Here is a 20,359-nt window from a genome sequence, read left to right on the forward strand (position 1 = left end):
GAACATGAAAGGAATGTGCAGAATGAGCAACCAGCCACTGCACTAGCAACATATGCTATAGCAGACCTGACAGAAGTAACTGTGGATTGGCAAAGGGCTAAAATAATACAAAAGATCCAGGACAAGAGGCACTTGAAATATGCAGAAGCTTGGCAGATACATAAGACACACCCCGAAGGGTTAGCAATAAATTTTAGAGAATCCAGTAAAATATCAGCAGCTTGGAGAGCAAGCATAATTTGAATATAAAATAAAGGGATGAGCAGTTAAAGAAACAGGAACTTCGGTTTCCTTTCTCTATTTTAGCAATTGTGTTATGTAATTTTGTATTTGTACATATTTATGATAGTTACTTATTTATGTTTTTGTTGTTTATTTATTTGTGTATTTTATATATATACATATATATATATACGTGTATGTATATATATATATATATATACATTTTTTGTGTATATTGATACAAGTATCTTTACAGATTGTATTTATATACGAGCCTGTGCATATAAGAAAATTCAAAAATTTATAACATTTCAGAACAAACGTCTGTTTAAAATAAGAATCATTCAATTATTTTCCGGATGAAAACCTTTCAAAATGGCCAAAAACATTTGATAATTTGAATTAAAGACTGCATTATAAAGGTGTTTGTGTGTCGATTAATTAAGTGCAGTTACAGAAGAATATAAATTTGGAGTTATCAAACTCCATTTGTGTAATTTTTGCTTTGTCCACAATATAAATAAATTTTGTTATAGCACTAGCACAATATGCCAGCAAGCCCGGAATGTCAGTGTGTTGACACTGATATTCCAGGCTCGCTGGCATATTGTACTAGTGCTGTAACAAAATTTATTTTTAGCAATGTCATATCTGTGTTCCTTAGATGTTTGGTCAATTATCTGTTTGTTGTTCTAGAATATGTTAGTTTTTATTAAATCTGCTGCCAGTAACTGATCAAGTATACTTCCAGGGTTCTGCTACTATCAATTTTGTTTCTAGTATTTGTTAATAACTTAAATATATAGTATAATTGTGTTTATATGTAATGTGTGTGTTTATGATTCTTTTATATGCAAAGAGTAGTCTGGGGGGTATACTCCCAAGGATTTGTAAAGCAGAATCCCAGGAGTGTACTCAATTCCAGTTATGGAGAGCAGATAACTGGAATTGATAACCAAAATGACAAATTGCTAAAAATAGATTTTGTTACAACACTAGCACAATACACCAGTGAGCTTGGAATGTCAGTGTATTGGGAAAAAGCAAAAATTATACAAATGGAATTTGAAAACTACAAATTAAGAACTGTAGAAAATTAGTGATCCTTCGAGCTAAAATCAAATGGGGGTTGCATTAACAATAAAGAAAACAAGATCTTGTCACTCGCCTAACAATATTTTGTCTCCAACCCCTTACAGCAATGCCACACCTACAAGTACACACAAGAATCTGATTAAAGTTTTTCTGTTATACAGTAAGACCTTGCTTAATGCGAGGGATGCATTCCTAGACAACAAAGTGCTAAACTAAACAGCATTAAACAAGGTCATTTTAACATAGAGTAAATAGGGATAGGGGAATGGAACATGTGACCAAAAATAAACAAGGTTTGACTTCTGTACTGGTGTGAGCAAATAATTCACATTCAACCTTTTAAAAACCAGTAATAAAAATTTGAAAACAAACGTTTTCGACCGTTAACTCGGTCTTCATCAGGTTCTAACTATTGAGATTCAAAACTGTTCCAGAACGTATTCAAATTTTTGAATAGAACCGTTGCGCATTCGTGTTACGTGTTGGCATGCGTAATACGTGTGGCGCAAAACACAACAAAATTACAATCCATATACAAACGAATTAAATGGAGCTATGGGGAACATCCCCTTCGTAACAAAACTTCCAAGCTTGAGAAATGTTACACGCATCTTTAGAATTGATGCAGGTTGTGTGCAGTCCAGCCTTGTATATTTCCAGAGTTTCCAGGGATCGCAGATGGTCCAATCGGTGGGATATTTTAATCAATTCCGCGTTTTGCAGATCAGCACTTATGCCCGGGGTCGAGGCATAAGCAGAGAGGGTAGTGGTGCCTCTGTTGCGGTCGATATCATATTTATGCTCGCGTAGACGCTTGTCGAGCGATCGTTTCGTTGAACCGATGTATACAAGCTCTCTTTGGAATCTGCTATCCCATAATGGAACAGAGTATACCCCCGGTGCCATTCTTTTATCTACGATGTCCTTGGAATTGCGCATGAGGTCATATATAGTGTTACGTCTCTTGTAAGCGATCTTTTTGTTGGTGTATGCGGCAATTTCCCTGTAAATGGAGTCTAGGTGTTTATTATATTCAACTACTACAAGTGCTTGAGTGGTATTGGAGTCGTTAGTGCATGTGTTGGTGTTGTCAGTACGATGCAAATGTGCAGACGCAAGGTTATGAACTAATGTACGGCTATAGCCGTGTCTTGTGGTTATGATCTGGATGCGCTCTAATTCAGATATGGTGTCCTCGATTCTGGAGTGGTGCGTGAAGGCTCTTTTCGTAAGGGCATGGAAGGCAGCTACCTTGTAAGAGAAGGGGTCCTCCGAAACGGCAGGGATGAATAATGGAGTGTAGCATGGTTTGTAATGGACTTTAGTGGATATTGTGTTGCCATCTATTTGCATATGGATGTCTAAGAATGTCTAAAAATAAACAAATTTTACTTTAATTTTAAGTTATTTTTATATTAATTTGTATAATAATATATGTTAAATAACACATAAACATATGCACACAGAAATGTAAGGTTCATTTTTTTGTGATAAAGGTCCCGACTTTTCTGAAATTCTTGTTTCTTTGCAATAAAGTTGTGGAGTTTCATTTGTCGCTTTTTTTCTTTTCTTAAGCAAATGTTGGTAGCAGAAGATCGCATCCAAAACACCTCATTTTGCTTTTGCACTGCTTTCAAAATCTGGATCATTCGCTACAATTTGATCAATGATTTCGGTTATTGTTACCAAACATTTACTAAGGAAATTTGTAGAGAGATTCTTTGGGTTCTTTGTTTTCAGAATCACTATTTTCCAGTTCTACATGAATTCCTTGTTCTGCCAGTTCTAGAAGGTCATCGTTGGTAAGGCTCTCATCAGAAACCTGTGGTAACTCCTCAACATCCTGCTCATCTACATTTACTAGCCTATTGCTGTATTGTTAGATTGAGCTAACGATACAGAAATAGGCTCTTCCCATTGAGAATTCTTGGATACCTTCAGCCATAACTTCTTCCACACTTCGTTCATGCATTTATCAGTTAATTCTTGCCAAGCGAAGCTAATATTGCCTATGGCATCCATGATGTTATATTTTTTCCAAAATTGCACCAAACAAACATAGATTTAAAGAAAGTACACCTTTATGCCACCTTTTTCTGATTGGTCCATATTCATAAATAATCATATTATATACGAATCAATGAAATGCTGCATTAATTTAAATTGGCATATATTTTGTGCTTTTTTTTAGGCTTCGAGCAGACCACATTATATTGAATCAGCATTAAGCGAGGCAGTGTTAAGCGGGGTCTTGCTGTATAATGCCTAATGCACTTTTGTTGTTCATTATTTCTATTTATTGTTTCTGTTTTGTTTTTGAGTTATATTTTATTTTGATTATTATTTATGTAAATATATATTTGCATATTCAATTATTTTTATTTGTTCATTTATATTTAATTCAATGCATTAGATTATTCAATTTTCTTTTTAAAGTCAGTTTAAAAATTGGAACATTTAGTAAACTGTTCAATTAGAATGTATAGAATGTGAATCAGGCCCATAAACTATGCTGAAAATGCTTGTTTCTAATAAAGTGTGAGGGCCAAAATTTGGTGAAGAAATTTTTGTTCGATTTGTTAACGTTGTTTTTCGTGTTAAAAGTGTTGAAGACAATTAAACTGTTTCCCACGGACTTACTTCCCTATTGAAGGTGACACATTGAATGTGTCAACCGGAACCAACAAGTGAACATTTGACTATTGGTCCCAAAATACTAAAAATCTTAGCCAAGTCATAGGAAAAACCCAGGAGGGACCCCCTAATAAAAGGGAATGGGTGATGACAATCCACGGCAGTTGTCATAAACCTTTTCCTAAAGTGTGTCTGTGTCTGTGTGTTCCGACCCACTGTTCCAGCCATCGTCACTCACCACCGCCGAAGAAGACAAAAAGGGATTACTCTCCAAACTGAGTTGTCAAACATTCACACCTACATTGCATTGATACGTATAGGACTTACGAGTATTTTAAGGTATTTATCATCTTGTGAACTTACTGTGAGTTCTCGCTCTCAGACAGGGTCGTGATAGGTTTATTCCTCTCTTTTTAGCAATTGTGCTAAGCATCTATATTAAATTTTTTAGCTATTGTGCTAAGCATCTATATTAAATTTTTTAGCTATTGTGCTAAGCTTCTGAAATGTTGTAGAATTTGTAAATAATATCTATCAATAAACAGGTATTTTTGTTAAGTGTTGTGGAGTGTACTTCCTCTGGTTGTTTCCATCCACCTCCATTCTGGGTCCGGAGGCCCGCGAACACAACTGCTCACATGATAAATAACATAACGGCCATCAAAATTTCCATGTCCAGAAGACACAGTGGTATCAGTCCTGAGAAGGCATCAAAGAGGCGACAACCCTGCGGTCACAAAAGTATTGCTGGAAGATGTAAGGAAGGTGTGAGACTGATTATTATTGATAGATTCAAAACAAATAATTTTGAAATTAAATTTATAATAAGCATCTTTTCTGTTTGAAGTAAACATCTTTTCTGTATTGAAGTAAATCTTTTCTGTTTAAAATAAAAACTGATCTCTTAAATAACTACAGTCTAATAGAAATATAGCTCTAAATCTTTACATAATAAGAGCCAAGTAATAATCAATTAGCCAAAACAAGTCGAATTTCTTCTGGATTATCTGTTAATTATAAATAAATTTAATTTTTGGAGACGGGGAGAGAGGGGAGGAGGAGGGGGAGGGGGAGAGAGAGAAATTTTTGGGATTGCAATTGTCTAATAATTACAACCCTTTTTTAATTTTTAAATTAATTTTAAATACATCTAGAAGAAAAGATACATATGAAGCAAAATTTAAACCAACAACTCCTGCAAAGTTGTTTTTGTTTTTATATACATATATAAAAACAGATTAATTATAATCATATCATATAAATTATGTTCTTATTATACCAACTGTGGTATATAAGGTAGGTAAGGTAAGTATAAGTATATAGGTAGTATAATGAGAACATAAGAACACAAACTCTGGACTAAATATATTTATAAGCTATAAATTAGATTATATGAACTAATTTAAATTTCTGTATTTAGTTTATAGATAGGTGAAGTTGTAATTTTGTAGATCAGTCATTAGCAAACTGCAGTTCTTGGGATTTTAATAGGCAATTGTAAGGGATTTGTCAACAATTTTATTTTCTTGTTTCTGCTTTGTGCCATTATGCAATCTTAATTAAGCTGATATTTGTGATGAATTTTCAAATATTGACAAGCAAAAAGATGAAAATAAGTTACATATTATTAGTTTGCCTATCTTTAGCATATATTATTTTAAACCTAGTGTACTGGCAGTTATGGAGTATGTTGATTATCTCCAAAAGAAAAAATTGCATTATGGCTCACATCCAGAATAGGCCACTCATGACTGTTCTAGATATTTCTAAAACATTTATCTGATAAACATTTTTATCATGTACTTTTGTAGAAAAACTAATATATATATAAATAAACAAATATATTTAGAAGTTTCATAATTAATTACATGGAACTGTCAGGTGTCAACTTCCTTGACTGACCAAGAGTAGCTTCCATAACATCATTGAAATTGGAATTTCCCATTACTCTTGCCAACTAAGAAAAAAAGTAAAACAAAGTTATATTACAGTTCATTAAACAGCTTTCTATAAAAAGTTCTAAACATTTTAAAGATTGTAATCATGTTTTTTATATTATAATATCAACTTTTAATATAACTTCACAGTAATTTACATTCATAAAACCATACAAAACTAAGTATTACAACTAGAGATGCACCACTGTTCAACAACATTAATAATCATAAAACAAGTAATCACTTCTAATAATTATTTATTTGATTTTTTTTCATTAATGATATTAGTTGCAGCATGCTATTAATGTATCAAATTTATGAAGAACAGTCAAAAAGTAAGTTACATTTCTCCCCAAAAACAGCAGCATTGTGCAACAAGAGCAAAGTTTGTACAGAAGAGAGCTTAGCTTCCTATGGTGGCATTTTCATTTGAGTAACAGCAAGTGTTGCTGTATAGTATGAGAACAAAACGGCACATCAGCTGGAAACTTACTCCAACACTGAAGTATGCAGAACGTCTCATAGAGATTCACTGTGAAATATCGGCTGTGTATGAGCCACATGCAATGTCACATCCAGCCATAATGAAATAGTGCCAGCAGTTCAAAGATTGCCACATAGACTTGACTGATGCAGAAGGATAAGGAATGCCAACAACAGTGGGCACAACAGATGTGATACAGTACATGGAAAAATTGATTCTCAGCAATCACACAGTGACCATTGCACAAATCGTACAGGAGTTGAAAATATCTGTTGGCAGTGCTCATTCCATCATATATCACAACTGGATTATTGCGTTTACAAAGGGTTCTTCGCTCATTGACTTCTGAACACAAAGGAGCAAGGTTTGTGATTTTTCTGGACTCCCTTCAACATTACACTGCAGAAGGCAATTATTTCCTAAGCCACATCATTATGGGAGATGAGACATAGGTGCATCATTTCATCCCAGAAATGAAGTGAGTATTGATGGCATGGAGGCATCATCTGTGAGAACAAAATGCAAAGTTGCCCCATCAGTGGGTAAAGTCAGGGTCACTGTCTTCTTCAACTGCGAAGGAGTTGTTGTTGTGTACATTCAGTTTATGCAAAGGGCACAACCATTAATGCTGAGTCGTACTGCAAAACACTGAGGGCTTTGCACAAAACTGTGAAAAACAACAGGCATGGAGTTACACAAAAGCATTGCTCTCTTGCAACAATAACAATAATAATTGCACAACACAGGCTTTGCTTTGTAGTTTTGAATGGGAGGTCTGGCAGCATCCAATCTACAGTCCCAATCTGACACCTTGCAATTTTCACACAAATGTTTCACCTTTGGAAAGCTGAAACATTTATGTGGATGCTGATTTGCCAATGATGACCAGGTTCAGACAGCTGCTCTCTGCTGGCTCCATGACCAAGGAGTGACTTTCTATCATCAGGGCATTGAACAATTAGTGCAATGTTCCAACAAATGTTTACAATGACTGGGTGATTATGTAGAAAAATAGTGTGGTGTAGTGTGTCATTTTATGGTAGTGCTTTCTCAATAAAGTGTTCTTGGCCTACATTGTTCAAGTGTAACTTACTTTTGAATGTTCCTTGAAAAAAGTAACTAAAGATTAGTTTTAAGTAAGATTTTTATAAATGAAAATTAAAGCACAACATTTCTTGATCATTGATAAACAGATTACTGAACTTGGTTTGAAAAGAGGGATAAAAAAACAAGCCCAGTAGCATATGAAATAGCAACAACTTGTGTGTGTTAATGAATTTTGTGAATTATAAAGCCAAGAAAAATGCTTAAAAATTTATTAAAATAACAAGAGTTGAATTAAACCTACAATAACCTTGAATACCTATGAACCATTAATTATTTAAATTCTACAATTTATAAATTATTTAAATCATTAGAAATTGAAACACAATCAACATTCATCTCACTATGTTAATGGCAATTAATATGATGTAACAAATTGTAAATTGATAACACTAAAAAACAAACATTTGTTATTCTTTTATACAGAGTAAACACACAAAGCTGAAAAAGATATTTCATAACAATGAAACGGAGTTCCTTAGAATGATACAATAGCGATTAACCTGCCACTAGTCAAATCATGAAAAATCATTATTTTAAATTTGGAGAGAAGTTTTTCAGATAATTTTTCCAAAAGACAATTGTATATTTCTCAAGAACTATACAGTCTAGTATTCTAATTTTCCAGCACTCTTATTTTACAGTACACCCAATCTGGAAATAAAATAACATCCCATGTTTAATACTCAACATTCACTGTTGGCTGTGCCATAATTATCAGATTTTAACATAACTTTTAAATGATATCTGATAGAATAATTTATTTAACATAATCCATAATTTTAACATAAATCTGCATAATTTACTTTTCACTATACATTTTGTATGTATAGCAAGTCCTTACTTAATGTTGTTTTGTTATAACATGTTGAGAAAAGATACAGATACTGTACATTTGAATCATTTACAATTATTGCTGTTGAATTTAATTATAGACACTAAAACTAATTCTATGAAATGAAAAATAAATGTTGGAGGTTGCAAAAACAATTCAATTAGAATAATATTAACCAAATTTATATCATTTAGCCTATGGTAAAACTGATCTAAATTATCAAATTATGAATTTTCTGATCTAAATTAGTCAAAAGGCTTGAAATACTATGCTTCTAGGTTGTATCCTACATTTCCTTATATAGACTTTTTTCTCTTGCCCTAAATTTGAAGATTATATCACATTGTTTGAAAAATCTAACTTCTTTAGAATACAAATGTGCAAGGAAAGTTAAAAGAAATGTACAAGTATTAACTTAACATTTTATTAAATTATATTGAAAAAATTAAATTTTGTTTTTATACTATAAGACAAATTTTTATTAAATAAATACAAACATTCTGGAAGTTTTTTTTGAAATCGTGTTTTAGGGGTATAACTTTTTAAGGCAGTGTGACTCATCACTGCAAGTAATAACACATCTTTTTGAATAAAAAGAAACTACACACAAAACAAACTTCTGTTTACTTGAAAAATATTAATTGGAATGTCAAATGGTTCATTAATGAAGTTCATATTAATCATTGCTGTATGAAAAACTTGAAAAAAGATAAAAAATAACAATATTCAAGCATACATCAATATCTATATGTATATAATGAAGATGAAATTAATAAAAATGCAAATCATTACTAGTTTGCTTACTTTCATTCTAAACACATCTCACTATAAAATGAACCATATTCTGGAAGGTCTAGATATTTTATAAATTATTTTTTATAACATGATTTTGTAGAAAAACCCAAAAACAGAAAATGTTAATAAATATTTATAAAGCCATAAGATTGGAATTATCTTGAAAAACATTTTACCATAAAATAAAAGTAACTTCTGTTTACAGACATTTACAATGTTGAAGTATTTTTACACAATTCAATCAGATAGACAGGATGTTAAAGTGAAAATTTCAGATAGTTAAAATTAATGATTCAGTTTGCAATAATAATAAGAATGTCACCCATTTTAAATAATCTTCAAAATACATACTTAGGTTCTTTACACATTGTCAGAAAAACTATAGAACTAACATTTCAACCTATATTTTTACTAAAAGCTATAACTATGACCTATTTTGAAGCTACTTAACAAATGACAGATAAATCTATATAAAAGATATAAATAAAAAATTAATATGCACAAAGAAAAGAAACACTGATCTTGATTTTGAGGGAGATCATCTTAAAAATCTCATGTCTGCATTTAATGGAATTGATGAGAAAATGTACATCGTAAGTTCATTAGGTTTGATACAGTTTGGATTTAATCAAACTCTCAATGCAGAATTCTACTGCCAACAGCTACAAAGAGTTTTTGAAAAGCTAAAAATTAAGCATCCATATTTAGTAAGGAAACAATAATGCCATCTTTCATTGTGACAATGCTAAGCCTTATGTTACAATAACAACTCAACAAACAACTAGAGAATTATATTGGAAAATTTTCCTAATCTTGCACCAGCAAATTTTTATTCATTTATGCTATGCCATAACATTTTAAATAACATAACATTTAATAATAAGCACCAAAATGCAATAGCTATCAGCAAATTCATCACATCTATAAACAGAATTATGTCATTAAAAATTAGAAAGATGGGAGAGAGTCTAACAAAATCTAATGTACATTATTGAATACTTCAGTAATAAAATATAAAAGTTTTACTATATTTCATTGATCAAACTGATAATTTTTGTATATCTACCTAATATAATTTCAAATTTGATATTTATAATTCTAGAAATATTTTGTAGAATTAATTTTAAAGCTAGGTTGATGATCAGTAAAATTTTACATATATTTTAAGATTTTTGTGGTTCTCAACACTAAACTCATTTTTGTAATACGAGGCGGGTTTTTAAAGTAAGTACCGTTTTGAAATATAAAAAAAACAAGCAAACATTTTTAACAAAACTTATTTATGTGAAAGCCCATATTTTACACTACTTTTCTACATAATTCCCATTAATATTGAGACACTTATCGTATCGTGAGACCAGCTTTTGTATTCCATCCTCAAAGAATGTTGCCGCCTGATGAGACAACCACTGCAGAACGGTCGTTTTGACTTCGTGCTTGTTATGGTGATGCCCTGCCAGATGTCTGTTCTCTTTCACTAGAGTGAAAGAGAACAGACAATTCACGATTGAAAAAGTGGACTGTAGACAGTCCACTTTTTCAATCAAATCGTTGATAATGACTGAAGGTCGCCCACTTCGTTCCTCATCGTGAATGTTTGTGCGGCCATTACTAAAGGCCCTAACCCATTTTCGTACTATTCCATCACTCATAACACTTTCACCATAAACTTCACTGATTTGGTGATGAATTTCAGGTGCTTTTGAGCCTTTAGCACTGAGAAAACGAATAACGGCACGCACTTCGCAGTCGGCGGAATTCTCAACAAGCGGTGGCATTTCAATAATACGCAAACAACAGTAAACACATTCGACTAACTCCGTAATGGCGTTTGTGGCTTCCCAACAGATGTAGGTACACAGCACGCATACACTAAGTGCCGACTGCAGCGCTCCAGCGGCATTATATTAAAACGGTACTTACTTTAAAAACATGCCTCGTATGTTATGTATTAACTTAAAAGTCAAATTATAGCAGAATTTATTAGAATATAATATTTTTATGTTTATAATGTTCTTCTAGTTGTTACTGTATAAATAATACTATGTAACTGTTATTCAAAGATAAGCATTTACAGTAGAGACTCATTAATCGGAACCCCGGTAATCGGAATCGCCGGTAATTGGAATGATTTTCAGTCGGACTGTGTCGTGCCAAATCGAACGTTTTTGATACTAGATTTACTTCTAAAGTATAATTTTCATGTTTTTATATTCTTCAATATATTTATTTTGTTTGTACAAAATGCAGAAATAATTTTTAACGATACGATAGCCTCGATTATTATTATAAAAATTTTCGTTAGGCTTAAAATCAACGAAAATTCAACACGAAGCGACACGCAATGGAGAAAAATTCAACAGGAAGCGACACGCAACGAAGAAAAATTTGAACATTGGACAGGTTAATGTATTTTTTCGTACATAATCAGTAATCGGAACAAATCACTAATCTGAACAACCCCAGTCCCAATTGATTCCGATTTTCGGTTCTCTACTGTATTTATTTATCAAAATTTAACAAGACAGAAAAGCTGACACAAAGTGATTAACAAAGTAATACTAACATACATAAAACAATTTTTTTTAAACATGATAAATAAAAATTGGTAGATAACTCAGTTAAATAGTTCAAAACTAATAACTGTATGCATTATAAAATAAGAAATTATTAAAATAAACTGTAAAGCAAATAATTATAAATGTTTTTAATAATATCATACTGTAAAGACAAATAAATGGAAATTTATGATTGTTTAATTTCAGCATATTTCACCCAAAAAAGAAAAGTAACACAACTCAAAAAATGCAATTTTTCAGGAAATAGAAAAATTAAAAAACAAAACATGACACTCATTTAACATTGGGAAAAACTTTCCATGTAATAAAGTTAATTATACTCCTCTAAAACATACTACAAATGTTTTGTTGGTTTGGTAAATAATATCCATTTAACTATTGCCAAGTTAATATTTTAAATAATTTATTTAACCTTATTTCATAATTTACAAAATGAACTAATACATACCAACAGTTGTGATGTTCCAATATTATCTAAAGTAAGAGACTGAATTCGAGATATGTGCACACCCATATCCCTATGTATCCCTGAGCATTCAATACATGTTAATATCCCAAAATTTGTTGATAACCACGTTGGATCTGAAATAAATACTCTTATTAAGAAAAAGAATATGCTTTCTGTAATTTTTATTTACTCTACTTAAGAATTAAAAAATAGTAATTTCCTGCAGTAACCTGCACCAGCATATACCTTGCAGAAAATTACAAGAAGAAAAATAAAAGCATTGCCTAAGGCATATTGCCATATACTACAAACTTCGAAATTTTCTATTAACAACGTGTCTTAATCCATATGCAGTTTAAAAGGTATCATCTCAGAAATTCCATTTTTTTTCTTTAGTTCTTTTGTTTTATTTCAGTTAATAATTCATTGTAAATGTCATTAATAAAACAGGCAAAATGGAAAAAATGGAAAAAATGAAATATGAGATAAAATCATCTAAACTTCATTGTGCTAAAACAACAAAATGACTCCAAATGACAAAATTCTTTAATGTTTTATTAATGTTATCAAATAATGTTAATAAAATGATAACTTAACTATTTAATAAACTGGATATGTTAAGAATATTTGCACTAATTTACAAGGCAATGCAAAAAACAGGACTTGTACATGGGCATGAGATACCCTAACAATGGCACTGCCAGCATTACCTGAAAACTGTATGAAGTTGCTGTAATTGGGTAAAATTTTGTTATGGCTTGATAATGGCATATAATGTATAATTTATTTAGGTATATTCTAGTAATAACACAGATAATTTTGTTTGATGACAAAAATCATCTCTCTCCCCTTTAAATAACATTAACTCAAGTTTTGATTTATATCAAGAATTGAATTAATGAAAATTTCACAAAAAATTTTCACATAACATTTTAACAATAAATCCCCTAATTCTTTATTTTCAATAGAGCCTTTGTTTTGGCTACCTTGGTTTATCAAGTATGTCAATTTTGGAAAATAATCATATAATTAGCATGGGATTGTACTGGATTTACAATTTAATTAATTTTTCAACTAAATGCACAAAACATAACTTTTCCAAAAAACAATTTTTTTAACCATATATTTCCTAAATTTTATAAATTCATCCAGCAGCAGAATGATCTATCAACAGATCTAATGCTTCATTTTTAATATAAAAAGAATATAATTCATTATATTTTTGCTTGTTTTGTAAACTAAACTGATTATAAATGAAGAAAAAATTTTTACTCCTTTATGTTCAGAAAATGGGAAATCACCAAAAAACTCACAAAAACCACATAGAAATGTGAATTATAAATATTGTCACCAAGTGAATTTTGTTGGATGGTCCTTTGTCAACTCGAAAAAATGCCATGTTGATCTTTTAAAAAAAACTGTACAAACCAACAAAAGTGACCATGAAACCATTCTGTTCAATGTATTTCTAGAGATAAAACACTTTGGGGTTTTTACAGAAAATACCTAATACTAAAATACCATAACTAAAAATGTGAGTGAAAACATTAGTAATACATTCTGATTGAAATGGCCAAACTGGCTAAAATATATAGAAAACTTTGGGGTTTCTGTATGGTATGTTGTTTCTGATCTGCATTCAACAATTTTAACAATTTAACATTACTTGTCTCTTAAGAATTATTTTTTCTGTTCTTTTTACAAGAATCATCAATTATTATTTGCATTGTAACATTTTTCATGAATGTCAACTATGACAGTAGTATCAAAGGAAAAAAATCTTTGTGAATCTACTAAAATAAAGAAAAAAAGTTATCATTCAGAAATATTAGATCCAAGTTTTATCTACTGTTGATTTCCCAATAACCCCTATTCAATTCAAGAATACCTAAAATAGCTACCAAACCTAGAGATTATCCAAGAAAACAAAGCATAGGATCAAAGCATAGACTTGTTCATCCCAATATGAATTGCAGACAGTGGCTGTTCATCCAAACAATTTATTTTCTGCAATATTGCAAAAATCTCCAATTTACAAGAGCAATTCATCTCATTCTTCTCGTCAATGATGAACATCTTTGGTTATAAAATTTGAGAGTTATCAGATACAAAATATGGAGTGAAATTTAAAAGAAAGATAGGGTCTTATTCTTCCTAAAGGAAATGCTTGATGCTGGTTTATTAACAAGAACTGAATCAGAAAAAATAAACAATATTCTGCAATACTTTTTTCATTTCATTTGGAAAATGTCAATAAACAATGCAAGATTATCTAGAGATCCAAGCTCAGATCTCTAACAATTGAGGATAGTGGATCCTACATCCAGTGTGTCTTCGTCATGTCCTGAAAGTTGACCCTGAATAAATCTAATAATGAATATTAAAATATCTGTTAAAGAGAGTTACTAAAGATTCATTCAATATCTTAAATGCACCTGACATTTATACACACACTCAATTTGTATCACCCTGCCACCAAATTGAAAATTACAGACAGCGTCAACTGAGCCAAGAGTAGGACTTTTTATCAACTTAAAAACATTTCCACTGCAAGTCTAGACAGTGGAAGAAGTAAAATGCTGATTGAAAAAATAACTTGATAGAAATTCAAGACTATGCAGAAAACCTTCCCTAATGGACCTGGGCTGATAGTGACCACTGATTTGGCCAGAGATGTCTTGGACTGGATCAGTTATAAATAGCAACATGACATATGAGCAATATGCTGTGAGGGGAGAGCTTTCTATGGGAAACTGGTCCCTATTTAGGTGTTACAAACATGAAGAAAACCTGGAAAACGGTAGGTGGCCAGCCCATTGACAAAGCACAAACCCACAACCAACTACCAGTGTTCAGTGGTTTTATCCACTTAGCAACTGGTGACCCACAGAAAATAGAACTAATATGATAACTGCCATAAGACTGATGAATTAGCCTGCCAAAACGAAACACAGACATCTGGCACACTGCTATTGAATTCCCATCTGGTAACTGCAGATAAATACAGCATACTCAACACTACTGCCAAAACAAACTCCAGCAAGGATCTCAACCAGTTATTGCACCATAACAATCTATCTACAACTTTCCTTACTACCAGGAGCACTGAAATCTGAACAATTGCCAATCCCAAGAATGTTCCAAAACATATCAAGCATCTCTGTAGTGATAATGCAGTTTCAGCCTGATCTACCATGTATACATTACATCAATTACTATTGAACATCCTGAAGGAATCCATTGACAAATGAATTCTTGATCAGGATTTCCTAGAAAGGACCAGTGCCTTCATAGACAGTAGAAACCAACTTGTCCATTTTGAAGCTGTCAAATTAACATCTCTGTCATCTGTCTCTGCAGTAACCATCTAGTGATATTTGATCTCCAGTGTCCAAAACTGTTGGACAAACTTTTGTTTAGCCAATAGTTTTCTAGTTCTATAATAATAATTTTTCATTTAAGTGTAAATTGTAAATTTTATATTTTCTTTTAATATAAAAATACATTAATTCATAATTTTATTATATATTAAAATGAATAATTAAAAAAAACAGTACCTTTAGTTGAATTACAATCACAGCACCTATCATTTCCAGGTAACCTTTGTATTTGTCGTATTATACTCTGTTGTAATTCTAATAGACTTTGATTAAATTTATCTCCTCCTGACTGTCCAGAATCATCAAACTTTGTTAAAGCTTCTCGTAAAGCACCTTGCTTACAATTTATTAACACAGACATCCACCTAAAATGAAGGAAGTGTTGTTATACTTTTGAAAAAATTTAAAATAATGTTTTACTCTTGAATATAAATTAGTTTAAATTATTAAAATAAATTTTATAAAAAATAGATTGAAAATGTTCTGTAATATTAATATTTGATTTACATTAATAATAAATACAATTATTATAATGATTATATACACAGTATGTCAAAGTTCCAATGTGATTGGTTAAATTAAAAATGATAAAAACATACATTTTTTTGTTTTTTATTCTTTTTAATAAGTTACTTAAGTGTTAATACATTGCTTACAGTGATTATAAAATTTTTCAAAGGACTTCCTGTGTGCTTTTAATAAGATCTCATTTACAATCAATCAGTCAAGGCTTTTTGGATGGCAGGAGTAATTTCAAAATTAATGCCTTTCAACTTAAATTTTAATATAAAAAATACTAAACAGTCAGCTAAAGCCAATACAATGGATACTCAAGTACTCCAATGCCTTTAGATGCCAAAAATTTGACTACTTGTTTTAATCTTTAAAACTGCACATTTTCTAAACAACCATGACCAGCTTCCTAGTTCATGGTACTGAAAACAAATGTGAAAAATACAGACCCATAAACATTGCATAACACCCAAATAATAATTGCTGTTAACAGTATGACCCTTCAGAATGAATTGTGTGTGAATTATTCTTAAAATAAAGATGTTAATAATGCTAAAAAATATTATCCACCTAAAGTACAAGATAACACTGTCTATCAGTGATAAACACTTTTATATACTTATAATATCACTGCAAGCACATTCAACATTTTAGAATTTCAGGCAAAGAAAATAATGTAATTTTGGAAGATTACAATAAAATTTAAATATAGGTATCCCTCATATAATATAGTAGTTACATTCTAAAGAAGTGCAGTGTTATACAAATTTATACTATACAAAACAAAGGACTAATACTGCTTTGCATTGGAAGTTCGTATATAGTTAATCAGGCCTCCAGCCACTAAGGTTTCCATATCTGGTCTCAACGTTCATCTATCTAACTGTTCTTGAGATTAAGGAAACACAGACAGACGCATAAACAGATGACAGTAGGAATTATAGGTCTACAGTTTTTCAAAATGAAACCCAAAAAGTCAATTCAGACTAATACAGATCAAGTCAAATGAAATTTACAAATAATTCAAACTCCAAAACAATTCTGATCTCAAGCATTTCAGATGAAGGATTCTCAACCTGTATTAAGCCCTGGTCACACTATGCGATTTCCAGCCGCACGGGCAACTGCAACTGCGACGGCTGTTCCCGTTAATTGGTAATCCCCCCTCGAAAACCGGCGCGACTGCAACCACAACTAGAAACAAAAAGTTTGTTTTACTGGCGACGGTTGCAAACGCGCATCCAATCAGAAAACGTCTTTGTGCCACTTCATACTGTGTGTTGTATATTTGTCAACATATCTTGATTATAACATTTGTATTAACTCAGTTTCAGTACATTTAAATGCTATATTTGATATAAATCAAATCTGAATTTATAAAAGTTATTTGTTAGATTTATTTTAAAAAGTTTGATTACTTTTAATAATATACAATTGAATAAAATAAATGCTTATATAAAAGAAAAAATATATCAATTATAAATGAATTAAATCATTCAAGCTTTCCTCTAAACAACACTTACCCTCAAATATTCACTTTTATAAGATTGATAAATAGCATCCAAAACTTCTGGGATAATGACTGATATCGAATTATGGGCCACTCTAAATTGATATGCCAAACTACGAAACGTTTCGCCTAAATTATATATAAGTATTGGTATTCATACGGATATATCCCCTATAACCTACAGCATCCGAAAGCCTTAATTCATTCATCAGCTGGTGAAAGCACGATTGTTTAGCCCGCTGATTTTCATTTCGTCAAGTTTTAACCCAGCATGAGCATTTTTTTCTTATTTTTCTCTTTGTATATTCTCGCCAGCTCTAACAAAATTAGCGCCTTTTTTCTTTTATTCATTCCAGAAAAGGAACTGCTTGCTATTTTAATAAAAAAAAGTAGCTAAAATTTCGTAAATACTCTGAAGTAGAATGTAAAAATGTCGGTAAACTTACGAAAGTAGACAAAAACAAGCTGCTGTAATTTTATTGGTTTATTATAGGGTCAGGTGTTCCGAGTTGCAACGTCAACGAACAATGTGTGACCACGAGAAGACGCGCGCGACTCGCGCTTGTTGCAGTCGCGGTCGCCTGCGCGGCTGGAAATCGCATAGTGTGACCAGGGCTTTAAAAAAATACCATCCACCTAATGTATTTTTTGAAGTCTTATGTTTATTTCAAAGTATTATGATTTTACTACATAATTCTAAACTTTTATTGAAAATGTTATGGAAATTTTTAAGTTTGACACAGAACTATAAGATAAAATGTACAAAATATGATTAAGCGAAACCTTATCATTCAATATTCAGTGAAACCACTCAAGCTGGATTCACAAGATTATTGTTAATAATGATATTATCTACTAACAATAAACAACATCATTATTAACAATAATCTTGTCATTAAAAACAATAGTTTAACAACTTGTCATAGATATGATTCACAAAAGGTGTTGTAGAGTGTTATACCACTGACAACAACATAATTAGCATTTTGTACTAAGAAAGTGGAAAAGTCATCAACACTTTTGTTAGCTATGGTCAATAAGAAATTAGAATTGCTTTAAAAAATCAATTCTTTAAATATTTCTTCAAAAAAGTTGATGAGACTTCATAGGTTAAATCCAAAGAAGTTAACCCATGTTTTTTTTGTCTGGACCGCATTTCATCAGAGACAAAAACTTCTGAGTGTTATCTTCGTTATTCTTTATTCACTATGCATTTTGGGTGCAAGATTTTTTTGTGTAACTTGCACCCCTCATCAAATGTTACATTTCTACAAATTGGTATAAATACAATTATTACAGTGATTATTATGGTAAAATTACAACTTTACAAATTACAACTATTATTACAACTTCCATTATTTGGATATATTTACACAATAGTGAACTAACCTGTTTTATGTTTAGACATACAGCTACACAGTGTTGATGCTGTATCCCCTAAGGCATTTATTTAAAACACCAAATAAAAGAAGACATTAAAAAACTAAAAAACAGCACTAAAATAGGGGAGATAATGTTAAGAGATAGGGGGAAAGATTATTCAAAAAAATGTACAATATTGAAAAAAATACTTAAAGAAAAATAATTTAAATATAATCAAAGCAGATAAAACCAATGAAATCATCATCATTGATAAAGAATGGGAAAAAACGAAAAAATCTGAAATAGTGTTAATGAATGATTTTGTTGAACTAACAGAAGAACCAAAAGAAGAAATAAAAAAATGGATGAAGAAAGAAATCACAAAATTATATAAACAAAAAAAGGTAACACCAGCTGAGAAAAAACAAATACTCAACTATAACGACATCAGAAAACCACAACTTAAAATACGTCTAAAAATACACAAAGCAGGGGATATATGCAGACCATTAGTAGATTTTACACACACAATATTATCTAATTTAGAACTGTTTATAAAGAAAAAACTTAAAATAGTCCCATATTCAGACTACTCAATAGAAAACACCGACAAATTAATAAGAAAACTTATGAGTGCAAAAATGAAACCAACATATAGGCTACTAAGTTTGGACATAATTTTTATGTACCAATCAATAAAATGAAAATTAATTGAAAAAAGCCTATACAATCTAGACATACATAGCTGGCTACTATAATTACTAAAATACAGTTTTAAAAATAATTACTTCCATATAGATGAAAAAATATATAGACAGAAAAATGGTATTAGTATGGGAACAATAATTGGACCAAAACTTGCAGAAATATGCATGAAAGAAATAGATACAAAATTAGCAAACCTAAATGAAATAGTATTTATGGCCAGATATGCAGATGATATCATAATAATATATGACAAAGAAATAACTAATGAAAATATAATATTAAACTATGTGAACACACTAAGCAATACTCTAAAGTTTGAAAGTGAAATAGAAAATAAAAATGAAATTAATTATCTAGACATAACTTTAAACTGAGAAAAAAAAAACACTATCAATATAAAACCTTACAAAAAAGCAGCAATGTAGATAAACTTCTTAATTATAAATTGTATAGTCCTATAACAATAAAAAGAAATAATTTTATAACAGCACTATCAAAGATATGGAACAGAACATCTAGGGCTGAAGAAAGAGAAAAACAAAAAAATGAATTAATAAATACTTTTATCTTGAACAATTATCCAAACAGATTACTAAAAAAAATGGATTACTACATTTATAAAAAACAGATTCAATGTTAAAAATAAGAATGAGAATATTACATATACGTTATTCCCCTATATTAATTAAAGGAACATTTGAAAAATATAGAAAAGTTTACAGAAAACATAGTGTTATACTAGCAGCCAAACTA

General features: G+C 30.9%; 1 protein-coding gene across 2 annotated transcripts in view; it reads right to left on the reverse strand.

Annotated features, from left to right (window-relative positions):
• Window positions 1–20,359, reverse strand: part of Asap (ArfGAP domain of ASAP) — a 186,342-nt gene that overhangs the window by 91,065 nt on the left and 74,918 nt on the right. For both annotated transcript variants that reach the window (XM_067286018.1, XM_067286019.1), the window contains exons 15-17: window positions 15,691–15,878; window positions 12,134–12,267; window positions 5,820–5,908 (exon numbers count right to left, since the gene is read on the reverse strand). In XM_067286018.1, coding sequence (XP_067142119.1) covers window positions 5,820–5,908; window positions 12,134–12,267; window positions 15,691–15,878 — 411 coding nt within the window. The remainder of the gene's footprint in view (window positions 1–5,819; window positions 5,909–12,133; window positions 12,268–15,690; window positions 15,879–20,359) is intronic.

This window comes from Centruroides vittatus, unplaced genomic scaffold (assembly GCF_030686945.1).
Source record: "Centruroides vittatus isolate TY-2023 unplaced genomic scaffold, ASM3068694v2 scaffold_324, whole genome shotgun sequence".
Classification (NCBI taxonomy): domain Eukaryota; kingdom Metazoa; phylum Arthropoda; class Arachnida; order Scorpiones; family Buthidae; genus Centruroides; species Centruroides vittatus.